Raw genomic sequence first — 13327 nt, forward strand, 5'->3', positions numbered from 1 at the left:
AATCAAGAAGGGTGTGAGGCAGAGGACACAATCCCTTAACGCTATTTACCGCGTGCTTACAGGATGTTTTCAGAAGCCTAGAATGGGAACAGTTAGGGATAAGAGTTAATGGAGAATACCTTAGTAACCTGCGCTTCGCCGATGACATTGCATTGCTGAGTAACTCAGGGGACGAATTGCAACTCATGATTACGGAGTTAGACAAGGAGAGCAGAAAGGTGGGTCTTAAAATTAATCTGCAGAAAACGAAAGTAATGTACAACAACCTCGGAAAGGAGCAGCGCTTCGAGATAGGTAATAGTGCACTTGAAGTTTTAAAAGGCTATGTCTACTTAGGGCAGGTAATAACCGCAGAGCCTAATCACGAGATTTAAGTAACTAGAAGAATAAGAATGGGGTGGAGAACATTGGGCAAGCACTCTCAAATGATGACAGGTAGATTGCCACTATCCCTCAAGAGGAAGGTATATAACAGCGGTATCTTGCCGGTACTTAGCAACGGAGCAGAAACTTGGAGACTTACTAAGAGGGTTCAGCTTAAATTGAGGACGACGCAGCGAGCAATGGAAAGAAAAATGGTAGGTGTAACCTTAAGAGACAAGAAGAGAGCAGAGTGGATTAGGGGACAAACGGGGGTTAAGGATATCATAGTTGAAATAAAGAAGAGGAAATGGACATGGGCCGGGCATGTAGCGCGTAGACAGGATAACCGCTGGTCAGTAAGGGTAACTAACTGAATTCCCAGAGAAGGGAAGTGGGTTAGGGGGAGACAGAAGGTTAGGTGGGCAGACAAGATTAAGAAGTTTGCGGGTATAAATTGGCAGCAGCAAGCACAGGACCGGGTTAACTGGCGGAACATAGAGGCCTTTGTCCTGCAGTGGACGTAGTCAGGCTGATAATGATGATATATATATATATATATATATATATATATATATATATATATATATATATATATATATATATATGAGAACTCAAGAAAGAAAGAAATCTAGAAAAAAACACTCTACGCGTGGAATCAAACGTGGGACCTCTGCGTCGTGCAAGCGAGGTGTTAGCCACTGAGCCTCTACGGAGCACATCTTTCGACAATCAAATGGCAAGATACTTATATCTACCACTTACCGCTGCTCACGAGTATACCGGGGGGGAAGGGGCATTGTGTTTTTAGTATTACCACCAAGATGGCGCAATTAGCGCGCGTCGCCACATCGCGTGGCGGCGCCTGCACTAGTCTCCTACGCGTACTTTGCCCGACTGAGAAGGGGAGCGAAGCTCCCTCACGCGCCCTTATCTCGCGGCGGTGAGGAGGGGAAGGTCGTACGCCTTGGCTGCCCTCGGGTTCTGCCTGGAACGAATCTGCTGTAGTTACCGGGTGCACAAAGGTCACTGCAATCATTGGAGTCTCCATTTGCGAAAAGTGCGCGCTTTTCAGACACAGCTAAGTAACAAACGAGACGCTAATTCGCGTGCATCCGTACCTGTAAGTATGTTTTGTGCGTCATTTGTGCTTGAGTAACGTGGGGCATGTTTCGATCTGCTTTCCATTCTGTGCGTGACATTTCAATTTGTGCTATCGCGTCCATTGCAACGCCTTGCGGCAAAGTGACTTTTTTTCTCTGCGAAGCATGAAACTCAATGGTAGCTACTTCGGCGCTTGTTCTTCCAGACAGCTGGAATAGTTTTCGCACCTCTCTACAAGCTAACAAAGAGCCAGATAAGCACCATCATTGGCAAGCAAATAATATGCAATCTCTTCCCGAATTTCATAATCCCTGTCAACTTTTCTGAGAGATTCTGCTTCGGCGAGCCTACATTCAAACTTCGTGTCTTCCTTGTCACAGGTCATGCCGGATTAAGACGAACTTTGTGCGCACCGAGCCCAATCACACTCAATTTCGCCCTTTAAATTCAATTATGAATATCACAAACTACGTGCCACATTCGTTATTTCTAAAAAATGGACATGCCTAAGGTTATGATGCACAAGAACTTCACCAACAATATGCACTCAATAGAATACTAAAAAGCTTATGAACGACTGTTCGCTAGTTCCTCAGATAAACTCATGTTATTTGCGGAAAAAGATCTCCGCCACGACAAAGACCTCATGCGGGAAAACGACAGGAGCCTGATTGTCACAAACTTTTATAAAATTCTCTATATTTTAACTAAGACTTCCCGTATAATTTTGACGCGTAGGAAAAAGAAAGCCAATCGCCTAGAATGTAGCAACTAGTTGGCTCGAAGCTTTTCAAGGGCTTTAATAACACTGTCACTGCAGAGCCATTACTATCAAGAAGCAGGTAGCATAGCAAGTACAGCGCCTCCACTGAGAAAATAACATGTACGCTTCATACTTATTGCTACTATACCATACCCAAACATTTGACCCGATGCAACTCGCAGCTGCGACATCACTAACTATCGCATTCTGGTAAATGTATTGTCACGTGCTCGTGACGTCGATGAAGGCATCAGTCAGCGTATCCAGGCTCAAACTCTATTTGGCCGAACTAGTTGCCAGGAAATCGAATATTCTAAGCAAGCGATGTGTATACATGGTTCACTGGTAGCGCCGAACAGAGCGTTGGACATTGATATTCTGATCCGCGGCAACATGAGTCATCATTTGTACGCGTGGCTTCGAATATTCGAGCGTTATCGCTGATGGCCGAGTTTGTTTAATAATAAACTCAGATGTAGCGTTTGCGTCCTGAAGCCAAAGAGATGGTCTGAAAACAATCCGGAATGCTCTCGGACATTGTGGCGCCGATTGCGGGAAGCCGTATCTGCACGTGCAATACGCCGACGATGTGAAAGATCCCGTTTGGGGTAGTATAGATTATGAGACTCGCGCAAAGGAATTGTGATGAAGGCCAACCGTTCCCCCTACAAGCTCCTTCATGTAATGTCACCGTTGTTCTTTGTCCGTTACTTCTCTGTGCCTCAGCTATGCGAGAAGACGCCCCTGCTCGAATACAGCCACTCGACAAAAAATCGTCAGAAAATTTGAAGAACACACAATAAAACATCGTCCAAACAATCGACCTAAAGGCTTTGATACAAAAACTTAATTGGGATTTGATTGATATGTGGGGTTTAACGTCCCAAAACCACTGATGATTATGGGAGACGACGTAGTGGAGGGCTCTGGAAATTTCGACCACCTGGGGTTCTTTAACGAGCACCCAAATCTGAGTACGCGGGCCTACAACATTTCCGCCTCCATCGGAAATGCAGCCGCCGCAGCCGGTATAATTGGGATCGAATCAACAATGGCTTGGGAACGGGCCTGATGAGCCCGTTTACCAAACTATTCTGGGACATTTTTGAGGACACATGGTGGCCTTTGCCAGGATGGGTCAACGATTCATCATTTTTTATTAAAGCCTCCTAGTTGGGCCAGTGTGGCCGGAGAGACATCAGACGCAAAGCATACGCAAAACTACAGGGAATACGTGTATGCGTAACGTGTAATAACAAGGTGGACAAAAAATATCCTAGAAACACCAGTTTCGCCTCGAGGGCACAGCAATGATGCAACATCCAGTAATTGATTGATTGATTGATTGATTGATTGATTGATTGATTGATTGATTGATTGATTGATTGATTGATTGATTGATTGATTGATTGATTGATTGATTGACGGACCGACCGACCGACCGACCGACTGACTGAATGACTGACTGACTGATATGCGGGCTTTAATGTCCCAAAACCACCATATGATTATGTGAGACGCCGTAGGGGAGGGTTCCGGAAATTTCGACCACCTGGAGTTCTTTAACGTGCACGCAATTGTAAGAACACGGGCCTACAGCCAAAAAGTGGAACGCTTACGAAGACTAGCAGTTCAGTCTTTTGCATCTGATCTAGCGAAACTCGACAAAACATTCGTGATAGGGAATAGAGCTTATTTAATATAAATTGCATATTTAGTGCTATCTGTCGTCACCACGTGAAATAAGCGGTCAACCCACACAGCAAGTACAAAGGAATACGAGTGGTGTGCCGATGTCCATCGAGATAGCGCTCGCAACCACCCCCTTGTGGTAAAAGTTTGGTAAAAGCAGAAATCCAACTCAAGCATTCTGCGTGATAGCCAAATAGTCTACCAAAGAGCCACGCCTGGTCTCGCAACTACTTTTGAAATAGACCGTCACGTGCGTAAAGCGTCCATATGGGATGCACTGATGGCTACCGAATGTCATATGCATTACATATGCACTCCTATGATACAGCCGTCATGGTAGTTTACGATCAACTGTCGTTAAGCGCAATGCACTGAGTGTGATGGATAGTTCATATGCATCAAGGAACGGCATGAATAGACATTGCTAAATTCATTTCGATATCGTTAACAAAAGTCTGTTAATCTCCACTGTTGCGACTCTAATCCCTATTTAGTTTTTCGGCGTTTGTGAACTGAACAAAAATATTTCGATGCATTCAAAGGGAGGGTGTGCCGTCAAGACGGGTTGGTTTCCTGTCAGCAAAACGTGAAAAAGGGGTCCAGGACCGGTCTGCGCCAAGAAAGCACACGAGCCAAGAAAAGCCATCGTGAGCTCGACTCTATGCAAAGCTTTCCAGGCAAACAAGGAAGCAGTTGGGCCATTTTCGAGGTCACCGAGGTTCTGGAAATATCGGAACCAGCATGTTATTTGCAGTTCGGGCTGAAAGCTAAGACCAAACTGGTTGTGGCTGCATCTTGCCAGGAGAAGCGGAGCCTTGGATATTTGCAGCTAAGTTCCTGCTTCTAGCAAACAACGAGGAATGGAATGCGGGGTTGTAGGGAAGCAAAAGGCACTATCTGCTCCAGCAATTGCGGGAGGCCGTCTCGACGACGAGGGATTAGTTCACTACTCCTCCCTCCTCCTTTCTCCATAAGATCGGCTGAATGGGGTGGCATATTTTGACGATATGCTGGCACACCACTACATTGTCCTACCCAAACACAGTCAGGCAAGTTTGATACGTGTACTGGCACCCGGGTTTTCGAACCTCACCCAACTGCCAGAAGGCTGTTGGAAACCAAGGTCATCTAAGATCATCGGAGGTACGCAAAACTTTGTGACGCGCACGAAACTGGTGAAGTGTGCGAAACGTCGGTGCAGTGCGTTTGTGACCATATTTAGGCATCGTGTAGACTGTGCCCTCTCTACGTGCATTGTATGGTGTCTTTCCCCGCCTTCGTGGGTGGAGCACCTAGACCATGGAGCACCGTATTGGCTAAAGCCGCGGACAATGCGCCCAAGGTTGGCAACGAGGCGCTATATAAGTGGAAGACTTTGGTATATTTGAAGTTTCATAGTTCAACAGTTCTCCTGTACAGTTCTTGACTTCTCGTGATCACTCATCATGTAAATAAATTTTTGTAGTTTTTACGAGCGCCTCATCTGACTTGTTTGGCGATGGGTCCTAGGACGGGGGCTCACTACCAAACTGCGACCCATGGGACCCGGAGTCGCAACATCACGAAGTGAATGACGATGACGACAACTGGGCGAAGCTATAAGCCATAAGGTTCATGTCTACTTTGAAATCGCCTACTACCATAAAGGACCGACAGATGAATGAATGGACGCACAGACGGACATATGGACGTCTGCACGCGAGGAGGAACAGGTGGACGTATGCACGGATGCATGGACGGCTGGACGCTTAGATGGACGGACGGATGGACAGATGGGAGGACGAACAGACGGATGGGTGAACGCATGGATGGACGAACGAAAGATCAGTGGTCGGACAGACAGATGGACGGTTGAATGAACGAGTGAACGGATTGACAGACGGACAGCGCGGTTGATCTTGTATTGTGCTGTCGTATACTTGATTACCCATAACGTTGGCTCTTTGTCAATCAATCTAATTTTATTGATAAAACGTAAGCAATTGTTACAATTTAGCTGGACCACAGGCCTATGTTTGCTAGCGGTCGGTCAGTATCCGAGTACATAACTTTGATATAGACTGACCAAATCAGAGTTTTGATATGGTCTGTCCATATAGTAGCTTAGCCACGCAAATACGTTTTCGTTATTTGTGGTGCAGCTGTTCAGTTTTTGTTAGTATGTTGGGGGCTTTACAGACACCAAGAAGGTCAGCCCTATAGGAGCTTCGCCCCAAAAGCTGGCATCAGCAGCGTTGACCCAACGAACGCATAGAATAGCTATCATGGTCCGAGCAGGAATCGAACCCCAGAATTCTGCGTGGCAAACAACTATTCTATTACAAAGCGACGCCAGGTCCCGGAACTTCTTTTGATGTAGACAACAATGTTCGTGAAACGTCAATTGTATTTGCAGTTCTGGCTATCAAATTTTATAAACAGTACTTATGTACTCCTACCATACAGCCGACAGGTTGTGTTAACGGATATTTTAGCGAAGAGCCATCCAGTGAAGCTCATTTATCAATACATGGCCACCATCCTCGCTTGCACAAGCGCTACGTATTAGCTTATCGCTTCCAGTGTTGCTAATACCTATGTTGCTTTTGCCATCGTTACACAACAGTAAAAGTGTGAATGCTGAAAAAATGTATGCGCAAACAATATTTGTACGTTTAGAGTCATTTTGTTGCGTTTGGCTTAATACAAAAATTCACAACACAGTCACCTTCGTTTCGCATGTTTTGCATAACATCGATTGCCAAGGTACGTGGGATCTGCCGATCCTTTTTTTGTGTGTGTGTGTCTCCTCTTGCTGCTTGACGTGACAAAATACGGGCGGCATTGTTTTCTCTCTCCTTGAAGAGCCTTCATCGGCAGGCCTCGCACGCGTGCTGATGGTATCGCTGGCACTCTTCATGCGACGGACATGACTACATGACTGGCTAGACTTGTGTGTTCGTTTATTCGCAATAGGATGGCCACAGCATCTAGAAAAAAAAAAGGAACGCCGAAAGTGTCGATGCATTTGCTATTATAGTAAAAGACAAACTTGTTTGTACGCATTTCTAACTAGCACCGAAGATATTGACGCGAGAGCGTTAAAGAGCTCGTGTCGGAGAACTTCCGGTATCTGCGGCGACGCCATTAGTTGCGAGCAAAACATCGGCGTGGTCCATGTTTGAAAACTACAGTGAATGCAAATAATTAAATCATGGGTTCGAGCCACAATCGAGCGAAGGCAACCTGTTCGGCAAGGAGGTGTTCTACAAAACTACGCCTACCTGTGCATGTAACTGCTTCGAAACTAAAACCTATACACAGGTCATGCACCCCAAGGAGTCGTGTTAAGAAGTGCAATGGTGCGTGGCAGAATATTCAGATTGCACCAGGTGTGACACGTTGATAACTGCGCAAATATTGGGTAGTAAGCGAACCCACTCATTACACAACCCCCCTCATTACACACCCACCCTTACACTTGGTCCTGGTTCTCACCCAAAGCATCCACAATGTTGCACAGCTGCAAAGCTCCGCACATTCATAGCTCGCCCATGGCATCATACACACAATACATGGCTTCAGCATGACGGCTTATAGATAATGTCAAGGCAGCATATTCACGTGCGATTAACATGCTTCGGTCTAGAAACGACGTCGCTGGAACACTCTTTGGCTTCTGTGCATAAATAGCGACAGAATCAAAATTCAAGGTAATGCGTTTTATTCGATGCACTCTAACAGGCTCGTGAAATCATAATGTTGGCCTCCCAGCATGTTGGTGCTTCTATGTGATAAATTAAGGTATGTCAGTGCAAGCGATCTTTTGTTTTGCGGGCGCAACTGGGTACTTCGGTAATTCGCAAAACAATCTTATGGCATACTGCGGGCTTCATAACTGCACTATAGCCGTGAACGCGTTGCTTTCTTATCATCCTGGCTGAGGTATCCACGGAAGAATGTAGAATGTCCAAGCAAATCATAGGATGCTGCGAATGAAGCCTGATTACGCTTTTCAGCCTGATCTTGAAAGCGCATCTTAAACGTCCTCAAAGTTTTAAGTATAGTGTATGCCCACTGTGAGCAAGCAAAGTGTAGTGCGGTATACTGTGCGCGACCTTTACCATTGCCTTCACAGCTTCAGTTTATCAGGGTACATCAAGAGAAACATTATTTGTATAAGCACAAAACGCCTTTCCTTTAGGTGTTACCGTTTGCCGTCTAGGGGCCGAGCAAGGTCGCAATATTCTAACAATAGGCTCCGTATTCACATGTTTGACTGCAAATATTGTCGAAGGACGATAGTCTTCCATCTGGGGAGAGCGAACAAAACATTTGCTTTGTGCGCGAGAAATCGTTGAGTGGGATTCTGGAGGCACTGCATCAGACAAGAGCGTTATCTGGCAGTAATCTTAGAAAACGAAAGACTGGCCTCCGATATAGCCTGCGCCCAGCTTGCGTGCGCCATCTCAAAGACCCTAGTTTGCAGAATGCAAGGTCACAGGTAGGTAGCAGCACCATATCGTGTTATCTAAGCGTAGTAATCATTCACACTTTCGTGCACAGCGTCGCATTCTCAGCGCAGCGTGATACACGCTATAGTCCTTAGAACTACTTATATAAGCATTTCCTAGTATATAGAAACAGGCCACAGAATACTGACAGATTGATATTGTGCCTCAGATAGGCCCAAAGTTTTTTTTTTAAATCTACAGTGCGCACAAGCATGAAATGAAAAACCAGATCAAGACTGGTGGGCGTTGAGGAAGTGGTTTAACTTTGCCCTAATAATGAATTCTTTCGGTTGACAGACAGACGGTAGCAATGTTTGGGGTTTCACTTAAAATGTGTCTCAAATGTAAACCCAATGAAGTGATTCTCGTACTTCAGGAAGGGTTCAAAGCTAAATCATGGTAAAAACCTGCGAGGCCAGCAAGGGAAGAAACCAAGGTGCTTTCAGTGAACTCACCGGGTGTGTGGAAAGAAAAGTGTGCTTCCCCAGCAGCGGTCCGACACGTGGCAGCCGTTGACACAGCTATCGAGGCAGCTCTTGATGCTTGAGTACAACTTGGAGCCACGGTTGCACACGTGCACTGGGCCTGCTGCCGCCAGTACACAGGCTTTTCAGTTGGCACTGCAGTAGAATTCGTGCTTCGGATGCCCGCAAGGAGTGTACACGTGCCCACTGTACAACTCGAAGGTGACGGCCTGTGATTCGCAAGAATTGTGTACATGAATGACAATTTCAAAAAGACGTCAATGTATAAAAGATACAAAACACCAACAAGTGAGGATTGGCTCTCGTACCCTTTTTCAATATTGATTATATTTAAGAAAAGTGCTTCTTCAGCCACTGAGTCTTACTCTCTTCCGTTCACCTTTTTTACACACCCTGGAGGAACCTCAATGCGTAGTGGCTAGAGGAAGATTTCGCAATTGGTGTGCCAGTTGCCGCCGAAAAACGGTGGGTAGTGGCCGGTGCTAGGCAGGGCTTATGTTCGTAGATGTCGTAGAACTGCCTAAATATAACGGTACCTACACCATTGTTTTCTAACTCAGAGTAGTTTTACAGAAGAAAATGTTACCAGCAATCGCTAGGTTTTAGGTTCGTAGTAATGAAATGCGTTTACTCATCTATTTTGTAGTGTGTTTAGCTTAGGCCAACAACACGAAGCACAAAGCGAAAACCACTTGGAACAAATCTTTGGTTTTGCACGCTGTCGTAGTAATCTACCAAAAGATACCATCTGGGCGGTCTGTCATGCCTTGTGTGACATAAATCACCACCCAGACATATATATATTTAGATCTAACAGACAATATTGCCAAGGATTGTACATGGGAAGGTATTAGAACCAATGTAATGTAAAAAAGAAGAAAGAAAAAGTGGTTGAAAAAATAACTGCCGAGAGCGGGATTCGAACCTACGACCTTCGAATAACGCGTTTGATGCTCTATCCACTGAGCTATCACGGCGGCTACCCCCCACCCCCCGGCCGCTTTATTGGGTTTATATGTGAATTTAAACGCAAGAGTGTCAGTCAGCGCCATCTGTAGCCATACCGGCGAGTGTGGAACACCTTTTTATGAGCCTGTGTGGCGTCACGTAGAACGTGAACTTATTACGAGCGGGCAACTGACCAATAGTCCCTCGTATACAACCTAACGGCACCAAGTCTGCCAGTACGAGGCCCTCGTTAATAAATAAGTGAAAAAAGTGTATACCCAAGGGCTCATTTTTCCGTGTTTTCCGTGTTACATTGGTTCTTTACATTACATTGCTTCTTATAACTTCCCTTATACACTCCTTGGCATTATTGTCTGTTAGATCTCATCATATTGCATCAAAACAAGTAAAAACGAGCCCTTAGGTATACACTTCTTACTTTGTGTATGACGTATATATATATATATATATATATATATATATATATATATATATATATATATATATATATATATATATATATATATATATATATATATATATATATATATATACAGCAGACATCAGAACAATGCTTTTATACATTTCCACGTGTTGATCTCTTATCGCTTATACTTTCGCGTCGAGAACGCCAGACAGTCGTCTTCCCTTAAACCAGCGTTTCATGGAGTTACGTGAGATGGGATTCATACGAACTTTACTTCGTACATCATTAAAATTTGTTATCACATTAAGCGCTTCACTCTTGCAGTGAATCTGAAATTCTTTCTATATCGAGCTATTAATGCGCCACGCAAATACTGAAAAATAGTACTGTCACCATGCGGGCTAATAGATATGATAACAGCTAATCGGAATGTTGCAGGAAGTAAGGCTAGCTTATCTTTTAGCATCCGACCCGGGGTAACTCAACAAAACACAGTTGTAAGTGGTCACGCCCACTGCAAAGAGTGAAGTCAGCTTCGTGCTGTCATCGCTTCAGTGCAAGCTCCACGTATTAGGATATAAGCTGTATTCCGATCCTTGTCAAGGCAGTATGTGCGTGACGGCACCCAGAAGCTCAGAGTGCCAGTCAAGGCCCAACCACACGCAAGCAATTTTCCAGCAAGAGCGACAAGCGGCAGCGACAAACTTGCCCCGTCGCGCCGTCACGTCGCAACGACTTCAATCACATGTCGGCGACAGTCTCAATATTCCTATAGTGAAAACAATCACGCATATACCCCTAACTTGCGAAAAGAATTGTATAAATGCAGCTAGATGACAACATGCCAAACTTATTGCTGTCTTGTGTGGCCTAAAAAAGCCACAAAAGTATGTCACGACCTTCTTTTTTTCTTTCAGACTATTTGTTTTTAACGCGACAGGGTGCCCCGAAGCGTATGCTACGACGGCTACGACGCAATTCGCATGACGAGTTCGCATTGCCGCAAGCGACCAAATTGCCCCACTACCGTCTAAACATTAAAAGACCCCTGCGATAACAAGATTTAAAACAAAACACGGCCGCACACTCCCTCTTAGATTGAGATGCGAATGTAAAAAAGATATTTTATTACTTGCATCATTTGAAGTACGGGCCGATAACAACATTGAGAGCAAATTGCAACCGAAGCGAGGTCCAGGGGCGCAGCCATGTTGTCGAAAATCGCCACGCTGGTGTTCGGCCGAGAGACGATCTTTTTTTTAGTTTTACAGAAATAGCTGACGCGAGAAGTGGCGACGACGCACGGGCCTCCACGACAACAAATCTTCTCGCTCGTGGCTTTTGTTTGTCACTGTCGCCAGAAAATCACATGAATGCGGATGCATCTTTACACTTCTGGACCCCCTGATGGGCATCTCGCGCTACAAACGATGGCTGGTGCGCAGCCTCTGCGCTTCAGCTGCGGTCATATCCTGCAATTGTACGCTTTCCCTTGCACATAGAGCATATGACACAAGAGACGATGTTTTCGTTCTTTGATGCTCTATAAGGAACCTCAGAGTGATGATGAAAATGCGGCAAAATTGCTATCGCAATAAAAGAAAGGACAGAACGCCGCCATGACAGCCAAAACTGCACCACATCTTAAGTGTTGATTAAGCCTTGGTCCTACGGAGAACCTTAAAAGCCTCGTTACCTAATGTACAATTGATTCGATTCACATTTCTGCGTCTGTCAATCTTTTTCTCCATTTTGAGCTTGTACGGTGAATCAGTAGTTCGATATTGACCAAATCATATACTTCAACATTATAAACTTTCTTCATTTCACAGTTTCTAATATCATACTATTATATAGCTTCCTACATTCAAAACGTGTTATTTTGCAGCAATAAAACAAAACAATAACAAATCAATGTTATCCCAATGCTGACTGCTCTGGCATTCGTGAAGCGTATTGAATTTGTCTTGTTATCTAATCCTTTTCAGACAGTGTACACGCAGCGCTCGTGCCTCAAGTTCTTCACGTCTTCGACCTTGTGCGCCGTTTTATTTTGATGTCGACGTTCGCGTTACTTCAGTTTTACTTTTGTACCCAACCCCAGATACCTTTTTGCTTCAGGTCACCCCAGTTTTAGTATTTCATATTGTATAAAACACCCAAAGCAGAAACGAAGGTATTGAACGATACCAGTCAAATTTGATGCATTTAGCTCGATGCAGATGTAAAAGGAGGTAAACCATGCATATCTCAACTTCATAGTACAGCTACAAAGTTACGGCATTGTCAGGAAGTATTTCTATTAGTAAGCCACTTTGTCTCCATTCTACGAGAGAAGACTTTTGCCCGGTGTGACAGGTATGGCGGGAGACCGTGCGAGACAGGATATGACGTTTTTTTTTCTTTCTTTCCGTTTATATCATTTTTGCAGTCCGTCAATTCTTTATACTAACTACAGCCCAACTGAGCGAATTCCGCTTGAATGACTTACTGACGAAACGAATGAGATTCGCACAAAAAGTTACAATGTAACCTTGAATACTTACAGACGCTCACTAATTACAACTAAATTTTGTCTGGGTCTGATGTTGAAGTTGGAAGCCAATAATGAGTCGTGACAAAGTAAATTATGCAAAATGACAAATATATTGACCATAAAAACTCATGCGTGCAATAGTACATTTCCCGTGTTAAGCTCCACTACGCAATAGGTTGAGGTTTACTTCACATGAGGACGACACCCGTACTCCTCTGAGGTTTTTTCGTTCATGTTTGAATTAGTGCTGCATTTTTAGAATGGATCTGTACCAACGAAACGCATTCATTCCCATTGACATCATACGTATGTTAAATATAGGCTAGAAAACCCACTCGCGTCCCCATGAACAGTTTTATAAGTTTCTTTATAAATAGCAGTTAAAAAAATCCATTCCTGCAGCTTTCCTGCAAACATTTTGAACATGCAGGTAATTAGTATTTATTTCATGCAAGGGCCACTTTGTGATGTTATTACTCTACTTCCATATCGCAAGTGTAAAATATGCCCTAAAAGGCC

The 13327-nt window shown here is 44.4% G+C and overlaps 1 protein-coding gene across 2 annotated transcripts in view; it reads right to left on the bottom strand.

Annotated features, from left to right (window-relative positions):
• LOC142776420 (uncharacterized) overlaps nucleotides 1–13327 on the bottom strand; it is a 49073-nt gene that overhangs the window by 8300 nt on the left and 27446 nt on the right. Inside the window, exon 2 of one of the 2 annotated variants that reach the window (XM_075880048.1) lies at nucleotides 8868–9106. In XM_075880048.1, coding sequence (XP_075736163.1) covers nucleotides 8868–9106 — 239 coding nt within the window. Of the gene's footprint in view, nucleotides 1–8867; nucleotides 9107–13327 lie in introns of those variants that run through there. The other variant, XM_075880047.1, reaches the window with a different exon arrangement.

The sequence above is a fragment of the Rhipicephalus microplus genome, chromosome X (genome assembly GCF_043290135.1).
Source record: "Rhipicephalus microplus isolate Deutch F79 chromosome X, USDA_Rmic, whole genome shotgun sequence".
Classification (NCBI taxonomy): domain Eukaryota; kingdom Metazoa; phylum Arthropoda; class Arachnida; order Ixodida; family Ixodidae; genus Rhipicephalus; species Rhipicephalus microplus.